Source organism: Capsicum annuum, chromosome 10, assembly GCF_002878395.1.
Source record: "Capsicum annuum cultivar UCD-10X-F1 chromosome 10, UCD10Xv1.1, whole genome shotgun sequence".
Lineage (NCBI taxonomy): Eukaryota > Viridiplantae > Streptophyta > Magnoliopsida > Solanales > Solanaceae > Capsicum > Capsicum annuum.
The window spans coordinates 143,267,899-143,286,297 of record NC_061120.1 but is presented as its reverse complement, the minus strand read 5'-3'; the positions used below and the strand labels follow the sequence as shown (position 1 = coordinate 143,286,297).

The following is an 18,399-nucleotide window of genomic DNA, read 5'->3' as shown; positions in this document are numbered from 1 at the left end:
AGCCATTTACCTCCATACCGACCACCGTAATGCTAAACACCACTCTACTCAGAGAACCTGCTCCTCTCACCTTGCCTTTCCCCAAACTCTACTTATTTTCTATTTTCATTCTCCACCTGCTGTATAAGGACAACCAACCTCAAAATATCCATATCCTTGATCAACAAAACAGTCTTGCTTTCAAGGATCAAATCCTGAGATAGCCCAGAAGTAAACTTTCTCATTCTCACCCTCATGTCAGCCATTAAATTAGGAGCATACCTTAACAGCTGATGAAATTTCAAGGAATATTCCTTGACAGACATCTTACCTTGCTAGAGATTTACTTCTCCATATTTACTTCCCTCAGCTCTTGAGAAAAAAAATGATCCAGAAAAGTATTTGAAAAAGAATCCCATAAGGACAACTCCTCCACATCACCTCTATCCCTATCCCATTCTCCGTACCATTGGTACGCAATATCCTTGAGTTGATTAGCTGTAAATTTTACACCTTCCATATTAGTAGCCTAAATTACCTTGAATACCTTCTCCATTTTATCCAAGAAACCCTGAGGAACCTCCTCCACCTTCACACCAGTAAAATTAGAAGCATTCACCTTTATAAATTGGTCAACCCTTATGTCCTCAGCAAATAACCCACCAGACGCATCTCACTCAGCCTTAGCAAGAACTAGATGAGCAATAGTATGAATAGATTGGTGAAATTCTGCATTAGTCACCTCATATTGAGGAGGACTGGTAACAACTGGGAGAACACCAGAATAATTAGGGATAAGAGCCTGATAATAAGTGTGAACTGATGCTCTAGGACATACCTTATAAACATTATCCCCAGATAGGATAGAAGAATTTTTTTGTGATCCAAATCATCGAGGCAAGATCTAAAAAGTGAACAACCAAGGATTAGAGAAGAATTCCAAGACTTAGACTCCAAGCTTGAAAACAAAATACTAAGAAAGTGAAACATTCCTAAATGCCCTGTAGCCTCTCTCTTATGAGCATGGCGCACTACACACCCATAAAAGAGACTCTACTAGACACGGCTTTGTAGACTCCCAATTAACCATGAACCTAAAGCTCTAATACCAACTTAACATGACTTGACCCGAGGCCTTATCATAATAAATGTCCCAAGTCCGACCGAGACCAGAGACCACCCCCACTACCCAACCAACCTCCAGCTGCTTATCCTGAGTTGGCTAAATTTTTAGCCTATAACAAGATAGAGTAACATCTCACATGAATACTCTAGGATAGGATCACAACTGTGACCCATCCAATCGAGTTCAATCATCCCATACCAATCATCTGATTACCAAAACCAACCAAACCATAGTCCAACCATAATCAAATAAGTTCCATAAATAATTAAATTATCCCAAAATTAAATACAATGGAACAACCAACAATATCATCATCCGATATTAGCCAAAATGCCAATACCAATGTTAAGGCTAACACCAATACTGATCCCGCCCATACCAACCTATAATAGTTCCACAAAAGCCTCTAATAAAAAAATAAAAATATCCAGTTGGGACATGCCCCCAACCATAGCAAAAACTAATATCCATAAATAATCCAAAGACTAAAATAATATCTATGAAATAAAGCCTTTCAAAAAATAAAAGGTCACCACTTCAATCCAAAGCTAACCACCAAATACTATGTAGAAGGAGTAGAGTGGTCGGTTCCTGCATCGCGTAGGGATACATAAGCCTAAAGATAGGTTAGCGGGTGAATGCTAGCATAAACTTAGGATAAGGATAAAATAATGCCAATTATAAAACCAAGTAAAAGCATCTATATGCACACAAACCATCTATATGAACTGCTAAGGGTGCTCGAGAGCTCGTGTGTCTAAACCTATGATATAAGACATCATAGCACAAAAGAAAAGCATGTGTCAGTACTTTGAATGTACTGGTATGCTCAGTGAGGTAGGCTAAAATGAATGGGTTCATAATCATGAACAATACTAACTGAATATCATAAGTATGACTGATTGAGAGTACATGCATGAATATGTAAATTGTACTGAGGTTGTAATAACACTGAATACTGGATTACTAGTAATTGAATGACTGTGTCTGATAGTCTTGATGCTGTGGAACTATACTAAGTCTCGTACTAACTAAGTGAGTTTGTTTGGCAGTCCTGAATCTGCGAAACTGAACTGAGTTCCATACTGAGACTGAATCTGAAACTGTGACTGTGGGAAGTAATCATCTAACTGATATCTCCCTTCTCTAACAGGATGGGGTCCTACCTATAAGCTCAGTTAGAAGGGTGTAAATACCGTGCCATGGGTAACGATAAGTGTTGAGTGACCCTCTTCTGGTAGGTACTCTGAACGAGAATGGTAATACCCTTAACTAGCAGGTAGATCACCCCATCAACCTTCAACTAATAGGTTGATGGCTCAACCTATGCTGGCTATGTAGTTCTGGAATGCAAGGACTGCTTCTAAGGATTTCACCCTCTACTGGCAGGTGATTCCTCATCCTTCGGTTCACTCGATGCTGAATTCTACTCCCAACTAAATAGAAACTGGACTAAATTATAAACCGTACTAGGCTAGACTAAACTGTTATTGATTGTACTATATAACTGAACTAAACTGATTTTACTGAACTGAGCTGGACTGATTCTGAGTTCACTGAGTTTTCCAACGTTCTGTAACTGACTAAATTATACTGATCGAGATATGACTGATTCTACTCTGTGACTGACCATGACTCTAGACAACAAGCTAAATTATCGAGTATTAAATACCCCCAGGACTCGATAGCATAAACTTAAAAGACATGGCATAATCTTGATACATGGTAATTAACTACTTAGTCATCATTCATTTATTTGGGCATTCAAGCAAACCCTTGCATACAAGCTAACATGATATAATTTCACTATTAAACACATACGGACAATTCATCAAACACTTGTGGGGCACAATATATGCACATAATACTAACGCAACATGTAGGCATCATGATTCAATTCCAATTACACAATTCCAAGAGTTTTCAACATGAATTCACATGATAAAGCACACATATCAATTAATTCTACATGAATCTTACAATAATGAATATACTGTAATTCAAATCATAGAAATCATGAAATCACTCTACATGAACTTTAAAGGAGTTTCTTGGACTCCAAGGGTGGAAGAAACCCTTGGATAAACACTTCACAAATCTTAGTTGGTGAATTTTGGAAAATTAATGGTGGAATCGTGATCCTTGAATTTGAATTTAATTCACCAAGGGTTTTTTTTTTCTTGAGAAATTTATGAAAAAATGATTATAACTTGCTAAAAAAGGGATAAATTTCATGTTATGTCGGCAGAAGGGCATGGGAAAAAGACTTAATTAACCCTGAGGACACGGATTTTTAAGTACAGAAAAATTGAATTATCAACGCATAGACCGATGTACCACATTATTGGCATTGACGTGATAGCCAATGCATCACGTCAAGTTCGAGTTTATTCATTGGAAATATGAACTGTGCTGAGGAAAAAAATTATCTGTTGACGCGATAAATGATATGACGCATCAAGATCACGTCGACTCACTATTTTGGTCATTCAAACATAATCTAAACGAGGTCCAAAAAATTCAAAACTTTTCCAGAAACACCTATTGATATTCCTGAACATGAATTAACTCAAATATCAACATTTAATAGATGTAAAGGTCACAAAATAAGATTACCAACTTTTGAAGGCTAAAATAACACTAAGTCTGAATACTTAGCTAGAATTTTTCTAAGTCTGGGATCCCTTAGCAAGCTTAAAGGACTGAATTAAGCTAAGAATTTTATGGGGTCTTACAATATCTCCCCCTTGGGAACATTCGGCCTTGAATGAGACTGACTAAGCTGAGAGGACTGGTAGACTGAACTTACTTCCTGAACATAAATATCTGAAACATGATTATCTGACTAGCATTACTGATATACTAAATTTCATACTGAATATGCATATCTGGTACATCAATACATGGCTAATCTGACTTATGAACATATGACTGAATATACAATGGTAACTGATACCAAGTTTGTAATGGAAAATCTGATCATAAAACTGAATAAGCTTAAGGAAGACTATTACCTTGAGCTAAATTTGAGTTTATAGAGAAGAGGTGGGGATACTTGGTCTGTATATCTACTTCTGCTTCCCAAGTAGCTCCTTCAACGGACTGATTCTGCCAAAGAACTCTGACTAGAGGTACTTCTTTGGTCTTCAGTGTGCGAATCTGATAATCAAGGATTTCGACTGGAATCTCTTCATAAGAGAGATTGTTCTGAACATCTATGCCCTCTATGGGGACTATAGCTGATAGGACACCTATGCATTTCTTTAGCAAGGAGACATGAAACACTGGATGGAATGAAGATAGATCTGAAGGCAACTCAAGCTCATAAGTTACCTTTTCGAAACAGCTGAGAATTCGGAAGGACCAACATATCGGGGACTGAGTTTCCCTTTCTTGCCAAAATGCTTCCCCCTTTCATTGGATAGATTTTCAAGTACACGTAGTCTCCAATCTCAAACTCGAGATCCTTTTTGCGTACATCTGCGTATGATTTATGTCGGCTCTAAGTTGTCTTAAGCCTTTTCCTGATCAGCTAAACTTTCTCTAAGGTATCAAATACCAAGTCAGGCCATAAGACTGTGGCCTCACCCACTTTAAACCAACCAATAGGATATCTATACCTCCTCCCATAAAGTGCCTCAAACGGAGCCATCTGAATACTAGAACGGTAGCTATTGTTGTATGCTAACTCAATCAAAGGCAAGTGGTCATCCCAACTACCTTTAAAATCTATCGCACATGCTCACAGCATATCTTCTAAAGTCTGAATGGTCCTTTCTAATTGACCATCTGTCTAAGGATGAAAAGTTGTACTGGCATGAACTTAAGTAATAAGACCTTTTTGAAATGCTTTCCAAAAATGAGAGGTGAATTGGGTTCCTCTATCTGAGATGATGGATAATGGAACGCCATGCAATCTGACCAACTCCCTGATATAGAGTTTGGGGTAATCCTCAGCTGAGTAAGAGGTATGGTGTAATACCCTAAATCTGGTACCCGAAATGCTACATGGTGTTCATGACCCTAAAAGACCACAAGCTAGCCCATGAATGATATCTCCACCTGTATACTGTATAATATATTGCATAATACAAAACATGAACTGAAATACCATAAGGTTCAAAACTGAGACATAGTATCTGATAAAATAGAACATCTAGATGGGATATGAAATACCCAAAACAAAACTGAAAATAGACTATCTGAACATACAGTAGTTTGGAAAGCCTCTAAAACATAACTGTTTGACTAAGGAGTTGATGGTACATGTCCCCAACTAACTCCAACTAATAAATTAATTAATGACATAATAAAGTAATGATCATGTACTCAAAAGATGAGGACTCACTTCCAACTTTTACTGCTGATACTGGAATCTACTGATGCTCTGGATCTCGTGTCTCTGAACCTATGGTATAAGACACCATAGTGCAAATGTGTCAGTATGACTAAATGTACTGGTATGCATGTGAGGTAGGCTAAATTCATGGGGTTCATATGTATGAACAATAATAATAACAGACTGACTATCATAAATGTGAGAATATATGTATGAGACATAATAACTGACACTGATGCCATGATAATATAGTTACTGAATCTGAACACTGATAACATGACAAACTAATAACTGATATAACTGATAACACGAGTGGTTGTATCTTACAGTCCTAAATTTGATGGAACTAGCTGAGTTCCATATTGTATCTGGGCTGACTATATCTAATAGTCCTGAATTCTAAAGAACTATCTGAGTTCTTTTATGAATACTGATACTGAAACTGTGGGAAGTAGTTATCTAATTGACATGCCACAAATAACGTATTATAGCTGAAGTGGGGTCCAATCTGTGCCCTAATTGGGAGGGTGTCAATACTGTACCACTGGTAAGGACAATATGTGAGTGACCCTCAATTAGCAGGTTACTCTAATAATAATGGTGGAAACCCTCAACTAGCAGGTTAAGCCACCTCATCTAGCCATAACTAGCAGGTATGATGTCTCAACCTACGCTGGTTACGTAGTTCTGGAATGCAAAGATTGCTTCTAATAATCACACCCTCTACTAGCAGGTGAGTTCTCATCCTTGGGTTCACACGATGCTAATTTTTACTCCCATATGAATAGACACTGAACATAATTAACTGAACTGAACTGGACTGAGTTACTAAATCCCGTTGACTGATGAAATACTACTGATACCTGACAACTGAATGAGTTCATGAGATTATTGAGATTTCCTGAGTCATAAGACTGTCTGATGTCTAAGGATCATGGCTTGATTGAGAGTATCATGAAAACATGACATGGATCTAGGCACACAACAAATATTTCGGGTACAAGTACCCTCAGGACTCGATAGAAGGAAACTGACAAAGCATGACTAACATCATAATTCATAATTCATTTATTGAAGCATTTCATCAAATGTGTGATATGCATAAACTTGTACATAAATGGGGATTTCAAAATGTCATACTAGTTTGGCACTTTTCCTTCACATAGGCATCTAATCAAACACATGGTAGGCATAGAATATATAGATAACATTATACAATAAACAAACATCATGATTGATCTCTAATTTAATCATCCAAGGGTTTTATTCATATGTTTACATGAACCTATACCTACACTAATCAATTCCACATGAAATTTATCATCAAACATGGATTAGAACTCAATTAGTCATTATCAACATGAACAACAACAACCCAATATGAAATTCATAAAGAAAATCTATAACTTAAACTTAGAAAAGAGATTCTTGGGCTTCATGGACGAAAGGAGTCCATGAATGAACACTGTACATACCTTAGTTCTTGGTTTAGCTAAGATTGACGAAGAGACGTTCTTGTAATTAAATCCCCAATTGAAACCCTAGTTTGTTCTTGAGAGAAAATAAAGAGAAACTAGTATATTTTGGGTTCTAAATAGATGAATCTCATGTTAAAATGCTTAAATAGGGGTGCAGAATTAACCCTTTTAACCTTGGATGCATTTTTAAATTGGTGAAAATTTTTTGAATTAAATATCTGGGGCGACGCAGCCCTATTATGTCGTGTCACTAGAATTTAACGACTAGAAATTTAGGGGATGGCATGACATGGAGCCATCGCATTTCCACTTCATTTACGACCTAGAAGTTTGGCACAATGTGGGGAATATTGTGCTGAGACACTGGAAAAGGACAATTGCCATTTTAGTTTGTGGCGCGGCAGGCCACTGGCCAATATGGCACTGTTTTATGATGGGACTTGAAATAGTCATAAATTCATACCCGATTATTGGATTTAAGCGAGTCTTATATCGATGGAAAGCTTATTGAATTTCATACGTGACAAAACTAAAAATCTTAAAAATAACACATGTACAAAAGTGAATTCATATTTCAAAGAAAGCTTTAAACATTTTTTAGATGATTTCAAGCTAGGAAAGAGTACGGGGTATTACATGTGGAATGGTAGGAAATGAGATGATTCGATCATCCTATCTACAATAACCCAAACCAAATCATGCTGACGATGAGCATGAGGCTAACCCATCACAAATTCTATGTTCACTTCTTCTCATTTCCAGGTGGGAATGCTGAACTCCTACATGGACCCAATAGGCTTCTGATGCTCAATATTAATCTGTTGTCATGTGGACCACTTAGCCACAAACTCTGCAATATCCTTTTTTTTCCCACTCCACCATTAGATCTCTTGCAAATCATGGTATATCTTAGAGGCCTCTGGACAAATAGAGTAGCGCGCACTGTGTGCTTCTGCAAGAATTCACTGCCTCAAGTCATCTATGCCTAGCACATATAGTCGACCCTGACAACGTAAAACACCATCTCCCCATTGGGAGAAAACCTCTACCTTTTGATCTCTGACTGATTCTTTCAACTTGACCAGACTAGGATCTCTATCCTGTTTTTCCTTCACTTCAAAAACTAGGGATGATTCTGAACTACTCTGCACCCATACACTACCTTCAGGTGAATCGACTAAGTAGACACCTAGTTGGTCTAGCTGATGAACTTTTTGAGCTAACTTTTTCTTACTGTCCTCGACATGAGTAATACTACCCATAGACATTCTACTGAGAGCATCAGCCACTACATTGGACTTGCCCGGATGATACAGGACACTCATGTTGTAGTTTTTTAACAACTCCAACCACCTTCTTTGATGGTGGTTTAGGTCTTTCTGAGAGAATATATACCATAGGCACTTGTGGTTAGTGAACAATCCACATGCACACCATACAAATAGTTCCTCCAAATCCTTACGGCAAACACTATTGGTGCTAACTCTAGATCATGAGTAAGGTAATTCTTCTCATGGGGTTTAAGTTGCCTTGAGGCATAGACTGTGACCTTACCTCTCTACAATTGAACACACCATAAGCCAACTCTAGAGGCATCACAATATATTACAAAGTCATCTGAACCATCTAGTAAGGTCAAAACAGGAGCCGTAGTAAGTCGATTCTTCAACTCCTAAAAACTTTTCTCATAAGAATCTGACCACTCAAATTTGACTTTCTGTTGATTCAAACTAGACATAGGGGATGCAATTGACAAAAATCCTTCAATGAACCATCGGTAATAGCCAGCCAAACCCAAGAAACTGCTAATATCTGATGAAGAGATAGGCCTGGGTTAGTTTCTCACTGCTTTGGTCTTTTGAGGATTAATTCTATTGCCATCACAGAGAAACTATATGGTTGAGGAAAGATACTAAACTTAGCCAAAATTCACACTTAATGAATTTGGCGAATAACTGATGATTTTTTAGAATCTGTAATACTATTTTGAGATGGTTTGCATGATCATGTTCACTGCAGAAGTAGACGAGAATGTCATCTATGAAGACTATGACAAATATATCCAAGTACTGCTTGAACACACGGTTCATCAAGTCTATGAAGGCTACTGGATAATTGGTAAGACCAAAGGACATGACTAAGAATTCGAAGTGACCATACAGAGTTTTGAAAGCTATTTTCGGGATGTCTCACTCCCGGACTCTGAGTTGATGATAGCCTGATCTGAGGTCTATCTTAGAGAAGTAACTAGCACCCTGAAGTTGGTCAAACAAGTCATCAATTCTTAGAAATGGATACTTGTTCTTGACCGTGATTTTATTTAACTGACGATACTCAATACACATTCTGAGGGAATCATCTTTCTTACACATGAATAAAACTGAAGCGCCCTACGGAGACACACTGGGTATAATGAATCCCTTATCTAAGAGATCCTTTAATTTCTCTTTCAATTCTCTAAGTTCTGCTGGAGCCATTCTGTATGGCAGAATAGATATGGGTTGAGTATCTAGAAAAACATTAATTCTAAAATCAATTTCCCTTTCGGAAGGAACTCCGGGAAGATCTTCGAGAAATACATCTGGGAATTCACATACTACTGACACTGAATCAAGAGTATGGGTTTCTGAACTAGAGTCCTGGACTGAGACGAGATGGTAGACACATCCCTTAGATATCATTTTTCTAGCCCAAAGGTAAGAAATAAATAGACCCCTAAGTGTTGAAGTACTACCCCTCCACTCTAGGATAGGTTCATTCGAAAACTGAAATCGGAAATTCTGTTTCTGAAGTCGACTGAGGTATAGTAGGAATAAAGCCAATCCATGTCGAGAATGACATTAAAATTAGTCATTTTTAATTCGACAAAGTCTGCTGAAGTGATTTTTGGAGATATCATAATGGGGCAGTTCGTATAAACCCATGTAGATATGATGAATTTACCCACTGGGGTGGAGACTGATAAAGGCTCTGCTAGAATTTTAGGAGTGACTCTGAAATCAACTGCTATATATGAAGTAACAAAGGACAAAGAAGCTCCTGGATCTAGCAAAGCATAAACAAGCAAATACAAAACTTGTAACGTACCAGTGAGAACATCAGGAGAACTCTCCTGATCCTGTCGAGACTGAAGAGTATAGACTCTATTTGGGATCTACCCACTGGTGGCACTGGAAGCGGTACCCTGCTAATTGGGCGACCAGACTAAGCTGGGGGATGGTTATTCTGACCCTGAGAACCTGACTGGGGACAATCTCTGACTCTGTGTTCTGGCTTACCATGCCTAAAACATACATCACTACACGCTCTACAGATACCCTAGTGGTTTCTACCATACTTCTAACAAAGGATATTGGTTCAGGAACTGTTAACACTGCCCTGGGGTTTAGGGCTTGGTGCCTTATCCTTATTGTCGTCTCTGAATTTTGTCACAGGAGCACTGGCTGAGGATAGAGCTAAGACTGAGGATTTTGGGAGAAACTGAGAAAGATTCCCACCCTCTAACTTAGGTTGAGAGAAGTTGAAACTACCTATTATTGCTCTCTTTATCTCCCTCTTCTTATCTTTATTCTTAGCCTCCTCTAACTACTGATCAGAGACCATGATCCTGGATATGTCTATCTTTTTAATAAGCATTGCGGTCCTACACTTCTTGACCATGCTGCTAGACACCCCTGACATAAACTTATTCATTCAGAATATATTGTCTGCCACCATATGAGGAACATATCTAGCTAATTGAGTAAACTTTAGAGAATATTCTTTCACTATCATATTGCCCTACTTCAGATTAATAAATTCCAAGACCTTCACTTTTCTTAACTCCAGTAGAAAGAAGCTATCCAGAAAAGTAGTGGCAAACTCTTCTCACTCTATGGGCCCTACATCTACTACCCTCGCTGCCTTCCACTATTTAAACCATGAGTGAGCCACATTCTGTAACTGATATTCGACCAACTCAGTGCTCTTAACAGCAGTCACCCCCATAATATCAGTAACCTTCTGCACCTGATCAAGAAATTTCCTGAGGGTCCTCATCTGACTTTGACTTGGTAAATGATGAAGAGTTCATTCGGGTGAAATCCCAAATCCTAGTAGCAGCAGTATTGGCCATTGGGTTAGCCAGAATGGCAGATGGGCATTCATTCTGAGCTGCCAAAGAATAAGCTAGGGTGGTGAAGGCTTCTCTGAACTCAGCGTGGAAAACGTATTTGTCTAGTGGATCTGGATAGACGGGATGAGGTTCTAGCTGATCTCTTGTTCCTTTTTTCTTAGTCCTCTTTGGAGGCATATTTTTGTAAGTAGAAGAGAAAAGATTAGACTGAGAGTTTAACTGGAGATCATGCTCAGTCGCACTACATGAATATTGAAAGATTGGAAACTTTTCCTAAAACATCTCATTGCCCCCTGTCCATAAGTGTGGCACGCAACACACCCATACACAAGACTCTACTAGATGTGTCTTTCAGACTTCCTAGGACTCTGTTGAACCTTAGGCTCTGATACCACATTTGTAACACCCCGAGTTTGTACCCCGGATGCTACACGGTGCTCATAATGTCGAAAGACCACAAGATAACCCATGACTGGTACATGCTGTAGTAACTAAAAAATAATAATACTAAAATATATAGAAATTAGGCAGAAAATTAGCCATGAGGTTTAATACTGTAAATAATACTGAATATGGTATCCAAATACCAAAACTGAACATCAATACTGAAACTGAACAACGGTCTGAAAATACTCTAGTCCTAAAAGCCTCTAAACTATTTGAATTGTGGAGTTAATGGGACAAGTCCCCAACTAAATCCGACTTCTGAAAATAAACTAAAATGCTAAAATAAATAATCACGTTCTCAAACTATGAGGACTCACCACTAACTCTGTATGCTGAGAGTCTGAACTGCTAAGGGTGATCGGGAGCCCGTGCGTCTAAATCTATGATATAAGACATCATAGCGCAAAATAAAAGCATACATCAGTGCTTTGAATGTACTGGTATGCTCAATGAGGTAGGCTAAAATGCATGGGTTCATATGCATGAACAATACTAACTAAATATCATGAGTATAACTGAATGCGAGTACATGCATGAATACGTAAACAGTACTGAGGTCGTAATAACACTGAATACTGGATTACTGGTAACTAAATGACTATTTCTGACAGTCTTGATTCTGTGGAACTATATTGAGTCTCATACTAAACTAAATCATTATGTCTGACAGTCCTGAATCTGTGAAACTGAACTGAGTTCCATACTGAGACTAAATCTAAAACTTAGACTGTGGAAAGTAACCATCTAAAAGATATACCTCTTCTCTAACTAATTTGGGGTCTAACCTGTAACCCTAATTGGAAGGGTATCAATACCATGCCACGAGTAAGGACAAGTAACCTGTAACCCCAGTTGGAAAGGTATTAATAACCTGTAACCCTAGTTGGAATGGTATTAATACTGGCAGGTTGATGTCTCAACCTACGCTATCTAAGTAGTTCTGGAATACAAGGACTGCTTCTAAGGATTTCACCCTCTACTGACAGGTGAGTCCCCATCCTTGGGTTCACTCGGTGTTGAATACTACTCCCAACTGAATAGATACTGGACTGAATTCTAAATCGTACTAGGCTAGACTGAACTGTTACTGATTGTACTATATAACTTAATTGAATTGATTTTACTAAACTGAGCTGGACTAATTCTAAGTTCACTGAATTCTACTGATCGAGACATGACTGATTTTACTCTATGATTGACCATGGCTCTAGACAAGTAACTAAATTATCAGGTATTAAATACCCTCAGGACTAAATAGCATAAACTCAAAAGACATGGAATAATCTTGAGACATGGTAATTAACTACTTAGTCATCATTCATTCATTTGGGCATTCAGGCAAACACTTGCATACATGCTAACATGACATAATTTCACTGTTTAACTTACATGGGCAATTCATCAAAAACTTGTGGGGTACAATATATGCACATACTACTAACACAACATATAGGCATCATGATTCAATTCCAATTACACAATTCCAAGAGTTTTCAACATGAATTCACATGATAAAGCACACATATCAATTAACTCTACATGAATCTTGCCATAAATCAGGAATACACTGTAATTTAAATCATAGAAATCATGGAATCACTCTACATGAACTTTAAAAGAGTTTCCTAGACTCCAAGGGTAGAAGGAACCCTTGGATGAACACTTCACATACCTTAGTTGGTGAATTCTTGAAAATTAAGGATGGAATCTTGAGCCTTGAATTTCAATTTAATTCACCTAGGGTTTTTGTTCTTGAGAAATTTGTGAAACAATGATTATAACTTGCTAAAAGAGGGTTAAATTTTGTCTTATGGGGGCTGAATGGTATGGGAAAAAGGCTTAATTAACTCTGAGGACGTGGCTTTTTAATTACGAAAAAATTAAATCATCAACGCACAAGCCGACGTGCCGCGTCATTGGCATCGATACGATAGACAACGCACCGCTTCAAGTTCGCATCGATTCACTGGAAATTGCACTGAGCTGAGAAAAAAATTATCTATCGACGCATCAAAATTGCGTCGACTCACTGTTTTGGTCATTCGAACATGATCTAAATGAGGTCCAAAAATTCTAAAACTTGTCCGAAAACACCTATTGACATTCCTGATCATAAATTAACTCAAATATCAATATTTAATAAACGTAAAGGTCACGAAATAAGATTGCCAACTTTTAAAGGATAAAATAACACTAAGTTTGAATACTTAGCTAGAATTTTTCTAAGTTTGGGACCCCTTAGCAAGCTTAAAGGACTAAATTAAGCTAAGAATTTTTTGGGGTCTTACAGGGACTCCCATGTACACCATAAGTATGTTTATTAATCTAAACAATTCCAAAATTATTTAAATCATTCATATCATTTATGGTTTCATTACCAAGTTTAAACCATGCATAAGTTCCATTGAAAAAACAATATTATAGTAAAAGTATTGTTATAGGCATGTTATCTAATACAATTGGGGCATAGTATTTCCAAAATCTAAGTCCATTACCAAATAACCATTTCCATGCAACCAATTATACAAAACCATAATTAAAGCATAATTAAAGCATTAAAATCATAATCAAGCATTTATAACCAAAACCCCCAAATTATATTTGAAAATCCAAAATCATACAACATTCAAATCATGGAAACATTGAATAAAACCATGTATTTAATTGGAACTACCAATGAGGAAAGAGAACATGCCTTAAACAAAGATAATAATGGAGAGAAATCACCAAGACAAGCCCTACTCTACTCTATTATATGAAACCCTAGCTTCCTTTGCCCAAAACTCTTAAAAGGATTTAAGAGTATTTTCTAAGTGTTTAAGAATAGAATAATAAGGAAACTAACCTCCCAATAGGAATATAAGTCATGGGGCCTTATTAGTATAAGTGGGAAAATATACAGATTTCCCTTACGTAAACTGTATTTAATTCCCATCATAGGGTACGACTGACCCTTACGAGTCGTACCCATCCTATATAAGCAGTACCCATATCTCGTACCCTAGGTTTTCCCTCTTACACCCAATACTGCCTAAGGTATGACACACCTAAACCTAAGTCGTATCCAAGTGTGCAACTAGTAAATCGTACCCTTGGCATAATAGAATCTCAAAAGTTTGAACATTGACCACCAGAAAAGTCTGTGGTATGACTTAGACCCTGGCTTATGACTCATGGTGAGCCACTCGTACTCATATCTAACTTAAGTTACCAAGTGTAAGATTAAGTGAAGTGACCAAACAACCTGTACCCAACTATACGACTCATACCACCCAAATCGTATCCATTCCAGTAACTACATCCACCCCACCAACAAATACCGGTCAGCATATGACTGGACGATACCACCCATATCCAAGTGTATGACTCGTTCTCCTAAGTCGTATCTTTCCCAGAAACCAAGGAAATTTTCTAAGGTCCAAAAACCAAGGTGTTTCACTTTGAGGGGCACGAGGAACGAGTGATATTGAAAAGACAAGATATGACAACTCAAGGAGAAGATCTTTGAGTTATCCAAGAAATATTTTATACCACCTTAGTATTTTATCTTTTTTATTTCAGACAGAAAATTACTTTAAAATTAAAAAAGACCTTAAAACAAATATCATCTGTTGCAATAGATGTAAATATATATTTGAAAATTTCCAACAGCTATTCATCTATCGCAACAGATGAAAATATCTATATGATAATTCACAACAGATAAGAAATTTGTTGTAATAGATTTCTTTATCTGTTTGAAAATTTTCACAGATAAGTCATTTGTTGCAATGGGTTTTTTATCTATTTGATATTGTACAACAGATAAGTCATATATTGTAATAGGTTGAAATTCTATTTTAATATAATTTTAATTGAGTTCATAGGTTCAACTTCATACCTAAATTGATTTTGTTAGAACTAGGAATGAGTTCATAAGGTCAACTACAATTTCAATTGAGTCATTGTAATTACATGATATGCCTGAGTCGTCAATTGATCAATCTTAGTTGAAAGGATTTATATCAAGCAAGTTTTTGAAATACTTAAATTGTTTTTTCTAGAACTAGGGATGAGTTCATAGGGTCAACTATAATTTTAATTGAGTCATTGTAATTGCATGATGTGCCTGAGTCGTCAATCGATCAATCTTAGTTAAAAGAATTCATATCAAGACATTGTTTGAAATACCTAAATTGATTTTTCTAGAACTCGAGATGATTTCATAGGGTCAACTACTATTTTAATTGAGTCATTGCAATTGAATGATGTGCCTGAGTCGTTAATCGATTAATCTTAGTTGAAAGGATTCATATTAATCCATTGTTTGAAATACCTAATTTGATTTTGCTAAAACTAGGGATAAGTTAATAGGGTCAACTACAATTTCAGTTGAGTCATTATAATTGTATGATGTGCCTGAGTCATCAATCGATCAGTCTTAGCTGAAAGGATTCATATCAAGCCATTGCTTGAAATACCTAAATTGATTTTGTTAGAACTAAGGATGAGTTCATAGGGTCACCTACAATTTCAACTGAGTTGTTGTAATTGTATGATATGCCTGAGTCATCAATCGATCAATCTTAGTTGAAACAATTCATATCAAGACATTATTTTAGCTAATATTAAATTCATCAGTATTCCAATTGAACTTAATACAATTTATTATGATGAAACGATTAAAATTTATATCTTTTAAAAAATAAATTAAGATTAATCCAGACCAAATTAATATTTTCCAAACCTGTCATTCTTTTCCAAAATATAAATCAACCCATACAAATCATCCATTAGCGAAAAAAACTTTTCATTATTTCAAATCTTGAGTTCTTGCTCTTTTCATTCTCTCTCAATAATATAAACAACAGTTACTCAATATTTTGCTCAAACCTTCATAATAGATCAATTTTCTTCCCATTTCACACCACGTAGTTGTTATTTTTGACTTTATTCTTTCTTGTATTCACCATTTTCTCTGTATTCACAGGTAACAGAGTTTGAGAAGAGTTCTACATTTGTTCTTTCTTATTAAAATATGGGCTTTTTAGATAATGATGAAAAATAACACTTTTAATCAAATAATCTTTGAGAATGGATTAATAATTCAGAGTTTTGATGCTAAAAATATAGGAAGAACCCAAGAAAATCCTAGTTTTTATCACATTATTTCATTGACTATCGTGGTATTGTTGGTTGGTATAGGTGGTGATATTGGTTGTCTTGTTGGTGTTGGTAGTAGTGTTAGTGGTGTTGGTGTTCTTATTGGTGGTGGTGGTGGTGGTAGTGGTGGTGGTGGTAGTGGTGGTCGTGGTGGTCGTGGTGGTATAAGCGTTGCTGTTGGTATTGGTGGTCTTGGTGGTTGTGTTGGTGGTCTTGGTGATGGTAATGGTGCTGGTGCTGGTATTAGTGATATTGGTGGTCTTGGTAGTGGTGTTGGTGCTCTTGGTGGTTAGTTGGTGGTCTTGGTTTTGGTGGTGTTGGTGGTGGTAGTGGTGGTGGCACTAGTGTTGGTGGTTTATCTGTTGCAATAGGTGAAACATCTGTTGGGAGATATTAACATAGGTCTTCAAACATATTCCCTATCTGTTGCAACAAATGTTACAGTTGTTGGCATAAGAAAAACCAGTAGCAAGACTATTTTGATCTTATCCATCAGATTGTTTATCTGTTGTAACAGGTTATGTATTTGTCGTAACAGATGATTCATCTGTTCCAACTAAATAGGTTATCAGTTGGAATTTTTTTTGTAATGTGGTGTATAAAAATTTATTGAAATTTGTCTTAAATTTTTTTAAAAAAATATGCAGACATCAATTGTAATGTATTTTCTATTTTTCTGTTATTTGTAGTTAAAAGTTGTCTCCCAAAAGGAAAAAAAATTGAAAGTGGATCAACTTCTGACCACCTAACAAAAAAGGCTAGAGTACAGATGGGTTTGGAGAAACTTCCTGAACAATCTCAATCAGGGAAAAGTAAAGCTGAGAAAAGTTTTGAAAACGATGTTGAAAGAGGTGGAGAAGGGTATGTAGAGGTTGGTGAGAAAAATAAAAGTGGGGAGGAAGAAAAAAGAAGATAAACAAGAAGAAGAGGAAGTAGAAAGTGAGAAATATGATGATGATCAACATGATGATAATGCATCACCAATAGGGTGTGAATTAAGATCAAAATCCCAGCATGATCATGTCAAAACTATTAGTATTGACAAGTTTCAATTTGAGATGCCGATAGATAACCCTGCAGATTTAACTGGTGATTTTGTACTTAACTCTCAATTGGGGAAATATTTTGATGATTTTAGGAAAACAATGAAGGAGTAAAAAATAGACGAACTTTTTAAGAAGAGCTGCTTTGGACACTTTCTTGAGCTGCCTGAGGAAAACAATGTCTATTTCTAAATGAGCATGGTATATGGTCTTCTCATGCGTAGGATCAAGCACATGGGGGATGATAAAGATTCAAAGAAGGGGGACAAAAGATGGATGAAATCTGGATCAACTACTGTGGCATGCCGATTTGTTTTGGCATGAAAGAGTTTTTCATAGTGACAGGCTTGAGATGCGATCATCCAAAAGAACCTCTTATCAAGGAAATACCCTGGAAAAAGTCCAAGGCAAGCAGGACAGTCAAACCACTACCATCAAATAAAGGCAAGGCATTATCCAAGCGACCACCCACCAAAACAAACAAATACAAGGACAAAATAGAAAGGTTGTTAGACATTGATGGACGTGGCTGCAGAGCCACGATGTTGTTAAAACATCTCAAGGATAAAGTCATCCCAAAGAAGTACTAGGATCAATTATGCTTGGTTAGGTTTTCCCATTCCGTTATATTGGAAAGAGATGCTAACAAAGTCATAGAAGATGATATGTTGTAGCTTGCTGAGGATCTTTAGAAATTTAACAATTATCCCTGGGGATATGACAGCTACAAG

At 36.8% G+C, this 18,399-nt stretch overlaps 1 protein-coding gene across 1 annotated transcript in view; it reads left to right on the top strand.

Moving 5' to 3' along the window:
* The window catches only part of LOC107844381 (glycine-rich cell wall structural protein 1-like), a 63,105-nt gene extending 46,187 nt beyond the window's left edge, over positions 1-16,918 (top strand). Inside the window, exon 2 of the mRNA XM_047397719.1 lies at positions 16,668-16,918. Within this exon, the coding sequence (XP_047253675.1) occupies positions 16,668-16,918 (251 nt within the window). The remainder of the gene's footprint in view (positions 1-16,667) is intronic.
* Positions 16,919-18,399: the final 1,481 nt, after the last annotated feature.